We start from the raw sequence: 7742 nt of genomic DNA, 5'->3' as shown, positions 1-7742 counted from the left end.
CCAAATAACTTCTGCTTAGCTTTCCGAGCTTTCCGAGCTTCCCTCGGGTCCTCTTAATTGTTGTGACGGGTGTTCGAAACGCAGAGAGGTGCGCTCGATTTGCCACACGGAGCAGCGCGAGAGTAAAGCACGAGGGAGGTGCTAATAATCGGCTCAGTCATTTTTAATGATCGTTGAAAACCCAGATCATAATCGAGATTAAAATTCGATTAATTGAGCAGCCCTAGTAGATGGCATAATAAATTCAAGCTTTGAAGTAAATTGTGATTCTATTGCTTTGTATGCAAAAACAGAATTACGATTTAGCCATACTACTTGCATGCTGATGTAGGCTCATTAAGTTACATATCTTTGCCACTGTTTTTTAGACACTGAACTTGTGGACTGCAAAGCTGCCTCGAAGTCCGGCAAAAAAACTCTTCAGTTTAAAGAAGGTCACATGAATGCCTGTTGTGGTGGAGAGTTTGCTGAAATCCGTGGAGGGTGAAGTAGTGTGGTTAAAAACATACTGCATGCTCAGAGCATGCCCCATTAGAACTGTGGATAGGATCTCGTAAATACAATTCACAGCCAGGTAACTCAATGGACAATAAACTAAATTTAACTTACATAACACTTAATGGATATGTAGAGGTGGAAAAGTACAGATATGTTTATTTTCTGATTATTTGTACAATATATGCTGCAGTCATTTTCTCTAATTCCACCATCATTTATCTTATTGTGATTCATCAAAGCCTTCATGAGCCCATGTATATTTTTATTGCAGCTTTGCTGATTAACTCTATTTTTTATTGCACAACCATCTACCCAAAGTTTTTGTTTGATGTTTTATCTGAAAAACAGATTGTATCACACACAATGTGTCACTTTCAATATTTTGTACTTTACACTTCAGGAGCTTCAGAATTTTTACTGTTGGCAGCCATGGCCTATGACAGATATGTGTCTATATGCAAACCTTTGCAATATCCTGTAATCATGAAAAAAACTACCATCTCTGTTTTCTTGGTCTTAGCGTGGCTTGTGCCTGCTTGTCAGGTTGCAGGAACAACATCACTAAGTGCTACTAGAAGAATGTGTAACTTTACTCTGCGAGGGATATTTTGTAATAATTCAATTTACAAACTTCATTGTGTGAGTTCAAGAGTCTTGTCTATATATGGTGTGATTCTTTTGCTCAATATTGTATTTTTTCCCATGCTCTACATAGTTTTCACTTACTCAAAGATACTTGTAATATCTTATCAAAGGTGTAGAGAAGTCAGGAAAAAAGCTGCACAGACCTGCTTACCTCACCTGCTGGTTTTATTCAACTATTCATTCTTCTGTACATGTGAAGTTATTATACTTCGACTGGAATCTGATATTTCACAGACTGTACGTTTAATAATGACTTTGCAAGTGGTTTTATATCATCCACTATTTAATCCAATCATATATGGACTAAAAATGAAAGAAATTTCTAAACACCTAAAGAGATTGTTCTGCCAAGAAAAGTGATGTACAAAAAAGTATAGTGAGATGTTTGATGTTGATCCCTGAAACAGATTTATTGTTTATTTCATCAGATATTCTTTATATTGATAAAGCTCCTATATAAATATTGATTTATCTCTCTTTGTAATTTCTCCTTTTTCTTAAAAAGCAGACTCTTACCTGCATTTCTCATTACAGTAAAGTGTTAGAAGTGAAGAACGATAACACTTTTTTAAATCCATTAAATTCACTTTACAATCTCTCACTTTGTGTGAGAATCAACATTTTATTGATGTAATGAACTCTTCTTTTACAAATTGGTGAGGACTTCTATACTAACAGTCACATTTATAGCTACATATTGACAGACTTTTCAAAATCATATGTAATAGAAAAAAGTAAACACAAAAGGAAAAAGAATTATGAAAGCAGCTCTTCACGTGGGCACTGATAGGAAAAGAAACATAGCTGTTGATAACAATGCAGATTTGGGTCCTGCTGTTAAATGAAACCCTCCCCTTACATATGTAAGTATTCTTTTGCAATGTTATCAGACAGTAGAGTGACAAATTACTCAAACATAATAAGAAATATAAGAGTAGCACATAGGTGTAGAATTGCTAGCTAACAACAAGCTTGTAATACAGTGTATTTTCATCATTGTTTTTTCCTGAAATTGGCTTTATTTTGGTATTAAAACTGTTTTTTCTAGAAGTAAAACTTCACACATCACCTACAGCAGAGTGCAAAAGCAACCCAAGAGTTTCTTGTGGCAAAGGAATGATGTTTATGTTAAGATGTGCTGCTGGTGAGATTGTTGAACCTTTGTGTCCTTAAAAGAAATATATTCGGAGCACTGGAAAACGATTCAAGTTTGTTGTGGTGTTTTTTTTTTTCATCATCTGGTCCTCTTCATGGCTGCCAGTATATCATCCTATCTGAGAGTTTGTTAACCACAGACCGCTATACCTACATTATTAGTGGCTAAGTTAACCGAAGTCAAAGTTCTCTGGTGTTGAATATATTTACTAATATAAGCTTAAGGAGCTTAAGGGTCCTGTGCAGCATCTTTGCTGTTATTTGGACTGCACTTTTCCTGACAGAGATCTGGGATGTCCTTCACTACCCCAAGTCCTAAAATTACTATGTAAACCATTGTTTCTTTCACCCTCCACATCTTCTAAAGTTCCTCTCTCAGCCCTTGGTACTTCTAAAGCTTCTCATGTTTCTTCTTCTTGGTGTTGCTATCACTTGGTAACACCACAGTACGTCTGTCACTACAGCTAGTAGACCCCATTCCAACAAGAATGCTCAAAGAAGTCCTACCTTAAATTATACCTCAATCTTAAATATGGGCTACATACCACAGGCCTTTAAAGTGGACATGAAACAATTCATTTATAGAGGCTAATTTACATAATGGAGCCCGGCTCTCACAAACTGACACAGTGTGTGTTGCTGGATTTAGGAAAATAGTGCTTAAAACGCTAAAGAAGCTGACTAGAGTCCATGAGCGTCTGGCAGCACAAATGAACAGGTCACCACCATGAGGGACAGGTCACCACACCACATGGACCCTGCTAAGATGAACAGACATATGGCTCAATACACAGAATGGAATAAGAAGGAATTCCGGAGGAACAAAACACCAGCTACTGGTACAAGGTACCTGTAACAAGAAAGCTTATGACTCGATACCCCACACACAGATCCTGGCATGCGTAGATTTCTACAAGATAAACAGGACACTAAGAGCCTTCATCAGAATTTTGATGGGGATGTGGCGAACTTCAAGCCTGTAGCACAAGTTGCCATCAAGTGCGGGATTTACCAACGAGATGCGCTGTCCCCACTCGTGTTCTGCATATGCCTGAAACCCCTGAGTAACTGACAGCAACAACATCGGAATGTCATTCAGACTGGAAAAATGTAGTCGGATGTACCTGGGAATCCCATAGGCAAATAACCATGAAGAAACTGCAAGGAAAGCCAGTCTCTAGCAGGGTTGACTGCCTGTTGCCACTGGTCCTTTGGGACTCATCCTTTGGCCGTGGGCAACATCTGGGCCTTCCTGATAAAAGTATTTAAAAAATTACTTTTTCACATCTAATTTAGTCTTAGTAGATTGTTACATTACTGTACACACAGTAGCTCTTTCACATTTTAGTTCAAAAACCAGAACCTCAGAGATACATAGTTCATCAATCTTAAAAAGTGAACATTTGATAAATGCTACAGCCGAAACATCACCCTGGCCACTTTCTCTGGGCCAATTAAAACAATCATAAAGGGAGGGCATAGTTCACCAACTAGGCTGTCCTCTCCAGAGTTTATTCACATTTCTGTTAAAAATATAAAATTGTAAAATCATTTAAAAATAAGTCTTATTATCAAGGGCTCTAACATTAAAAACTAAACTAAACTTAGCAAGGTGAATGGAGGTAGCAAAGCAGCTGTAGGTTGTAGATGAACAACAGTTAAAAAACTGGCAGAGACAAGAGATTTCCTATGCCTTGCAAAAACTGTCCTATTAGTTATTAAGGCCAGAATACCAAAAATGTCACTTGAGAGTTCAAGTCCAGCTGTATTTTATATCAGTCTATTATAATCAACAGGTACGGTTGTTCACTTCTGAGTTTGTTTGTTTGTTTGTTTGTTTTTGTTTTGTGTTTTGATACCCCATTCTGTGTCAGTGAAGGGCCTGTACTATTTCTCCAGTTGGTTAATACGTGGAAGCCTGGCTGGTCCTGAAGGCCTCTATTGATTGAAGTCATCTCAACAGAGACTTCAGGTTACACCCAGAACAAAAATAGTAAAAACTGACCAAATAAAGGATCGTTTCCAGACAAGAAAGTAATAACTAGTAGCTAAATTACGTTTTGTTGCACTACACAGAAAACAAACTGGGAAAAAAAATCAAGATATACAGTTTTCAACTGTAAAATAAAATGTATTTTGAGGTGTCTGAACTGTATTTAACACAAGATTTTAATTCTATTTCATTTATGCAGAGCCACAGCACAAGATAAAAACTGACTGTTTCATTTTTTTAAGTACTCGACCTCATGTTACACTACTTCATCCCTTTTTCATTTCTCCTGAGGTTGTGTTAGTATCCATTGAGAAGGATGTTCACATGTGAAAATCAATAGGGGCAATCACAATAGATAAAACTATTAACACACGTATTATTAAGAAATATACTTGAGGAGAGTGAAATCAGACATTCATTTTAATATCTGTTTACTTTTCATTTTGGTTTTTAAATATTGATCAACTCTTAGTTTTAGGAGGAAAACATTAAGCCAGTTTTTGAACATCACACTGTGCTGTGGTGCAGTTCAAATGATCCTGTGCTCTATATTTAACCCTAGAACACTATCGCTATAAACAGTAACACAATCACTAATGCCAGGTGATTTTTACCCGATATAATATAACCAATAAAAAGTAATCAAATATATCAAAATATGACAACACATGACAAATTAGAGTGGTCTTCTTTTACTTTCAACTGTGCCATGTCTAACAAAATGAAAAAAAAAACACTCCTAAAACAAAATAATGGTCTTTGGTCCACCCATTCCTGGGACATTTGAGACTTTCCTGGTGAAGGCACAGGCTCCTCGACACGCAGACAGCTGCAGGAGAGAGAAATCATGTAAATGTATTTGCTCGGGTGTAAATCACCCAGCGATAGTGTTCTAGGGTTAAAAAGAATAAATAGAATACAAGTACAAAAAATAATATTTTTAATGATTAATCTAAAAATTTAAATGACTAAACAGAGTAAAACATTTTTGAATAGTTGCAGAAGCTTATCAGTTACTGCTGAAAATGGTGATTGTCTTTAGTGTTCAATTCATAAAAAAATGAGTAATAAAAAAGACTATAAATTAATAAATTGGTTTACTTGCAATTAACTGAACAGTATTTTGAGGTGTTTAGAAATTTCTTTCATCTTTAGTCCATATATAATTGGATTGCAGAGAGGGTTATATGTTACAAACTGTAATGTCATTATAAAACGTGCAGTTTTAGGAAACTCTGATTCCAGTCTAACTATAACCATATCATAAGTAAGCAAACAAGAATAGTTAATAAGCACTAGCACATGAGGCAAACAGGTTTGTGCAGCTTTTTTTCTGACATTTCCACAACTCTGATAGGCAACTATAATTATCTTTATGTATGTAAAAAGTATAAAAAACATAGGAGAAAGTGCAACGTTAAATAGAACAACCATACCATATATAGATAATTCTCTTGAATTAACACAATAAAGACGGTTTACCGAATTGTTACAAAAAATACCGTTCAGAGTAAAGTTACAGAGTGGTGTATTTGCATTTCCTGCTATCGGCACTGCAACCTGAATAGCAGGTAAAAACCAGCACAAAACCAGGAAAATATTGACTCTTGTTCTTCTCATTATAGAAGGATATTGCAGAGGTTTACATATAGACACATATCTGTCATAAGCCATGGCTGACAGCAGTAAGAATTCTGAGCAACTTAAGGCATAAAACAGGAATACTTGAAAGAGACAGGCTTGATACAAAATAATCTGTTTTTCAGATAAGAAGTCAATCAAAAGCTTCGGGTAGATGACAGTGCTCAAAACAACAGAGTTCACTAACAAAGCTGCAATGAAAATGTACATAGGCTCATGGAGGCTTTTTTGAACTATGATAAGCCACACAATAGTGGAATTGCTGCAAATTATTAGAACATATACCATAAACATGACCACAAAATAAAGATAACGGTATTTCTCCACTTCCACGTGACCACCAAAAGTTATATATGTTGCATTCATTTCAGCATTCGTAAAGATCAGAAGCTGAAATAAAATTTATAACAAGTAGAATGAGTAACAAGCAGTGTATATAAAATATTTGTTTTATGTAGATTGTCTTATTCACAGATACCTAAACTTGGTGTGTGTTCGTATTTTGAAAGTGAACAGCTCCAGTCACATCAGCTATATAATGAAACTTCCGTCTCTATGGATCACATTAAACCCTCCACATGGACTTGCTACTATGTTGACCACTTTAAGACACTGTTAGCTGTTAGACCTTACCTATATGGGTGCACATTCTTCTTTATTTTTCCTAACCACACTTTGCACTTTGAAAAAAAATAATTCAGCATTAGGTGCACAGCAAACCATGCGATTCTAATAAGTAAATGTATTTTAAGAGAATTTTATTGCTTATAGGAATTTACTGTACTGTACTGTACTGAGAGCAAAACACTTGGAAAAGTTAGTAAAAAAGTGTGGGCTCTACATAATGGAACACTTTGTTTTGTCGGTCTATTCTGCCACAAAGACGCTACAGCATTTATAGAGTTTGCAATAAGAGGCCCAAATTTGTTATCGTTGCTGAGCTTTTTGGTGTGTATATTGGAAAACAAGAGATCTTGTAGTCTATGTGGTGCTGCCGTAGCGGATTCAATCATTTTCCATGCAATAGTAGCCTCATGAACAACCCCCTAAGCACACTGATTTTGAATGACCAGTAGTAAAACTCGAAGTTTGGTACTGCCAAACCACCAAGTAATTTGGCCCGCTGCAATGCTGAGAAACGTCTCCTACGCCTTTTCCCATTCCAAATAAATTTAGACACCACAGAGTGTATATCCTTAAAGTAAGTCAGAGGAGGGAGGACTGGCAACATGAATAAAAGGAAATTAAGACATAACAGTATGTTCATTTTGACTGTGCTAAGGCCCTAGTCTTAGTGTTAGGCAGTTCAACACTGCATAATAAAGCTGAGTGATCAGATGTCAAGATTGGCTGAATAGAATGTATTATAGATGTAGATGTATTACCTGAAATTAGGGAAGGGCAAACAAAAATGTAGTCTTTCCTAGAGAATGTCTTATGTCTGTTGGAGAAGAATGTATAATCCCTGGTGTCAAAGTTCTGCATCCGCCAGAGATAGTTAAGGTTGAGATCTTTTATGAATGCATTCAACAGAGACGATGAGAGATTAGATGCTGCATCTGGATTAGATTTATCAATAACAGGGTTGATGACAGCATTGAAGTCACCTCCCAACACTAAGAATGATCATTGTCTTCTAATAGCAGGGCTGTACTGGGACAAAAAATCGGCCCGGGCATTTTGACTAGAGACCGGCCCACCAGGTATTATAGGAAAAGCCATAAAGCCTTTGGATGAAAACAAATGCTGTTGTGACAGTGATGTACACTGTCTTGCTGATATATGTATGATTTCCATACATTTTACTTCA

The 7742-nt window shown here is 36.3% G+C and overlaps 2 protein-coding genes across 2 annotated transcripts; one reads left to right on the top strand and one right to left on the bottom strand.

Moving 5' to 3' along the window:
- Positions 1-582: 582 nt before the first annotated feature.
- LOC100692484 (olfactory receptor 11A1-like) lies at positions 583-1503 on the top strand. Its single transcript, XM_003456591.1, has one exon. It carries the CDS (start codon positions 583-585, stop codon positions 1501-1503), a length of 921 nt encoding a protein of 306 aa, XP_003456639.1.
- Positions 1504-5398: 3895 nt separating this feature from the next.
- On the bottom strand, positions 5399-6436 carry LOC100692752 (olfactory receptor 6N2-like). Its single transcript, XM_003456592.2, has one exon. It carries the CDS (start codon positions 6296-6298, stop codon positions 5399-5401), a length of 900 nt encoding a protein of 299 aa, XP_003456640.1. The 5' UTR covers positions 6299-6436.
- Between the last annotated feature and the right edge of the window lie 1306 nt (positions 6437-7742).

Source organism: Oreochromis niloticus, linkage group LG16 (genome assembly GCF_001858045.2).
Source record: "Oreochromis niloticus isolate F11D_XX linkage group LG16, O_niloticus_UMD_NMBU, whole genome shotgun sequence".
NCBI lineage: Eukaryota > Metazoa > Chordata > Actinopteri > Cichliformes > Cichlidae > Oreochromis > Oreochromis niloticus.
This window is presented reverse-complemented; position numbering and strand designations above follow the sequence as displayed.

What these genes read in the sequence shown, in the direction of transcription:
- LOC100692484 (XM_003456591.1), top strand. Translation starts at nt 583, where the DNA reads ATGGACAATAAACTAAATTTAACTTACATAACACTTAATGGATATGTA.
- LOC100692752 (XM_003456592.2), bottom strand. Translation starts at nt 6,298, where the DNA reads ATGAATGCAACATATATAACTTTTGGTGGTCACGTGGAAGTGGAGAAA.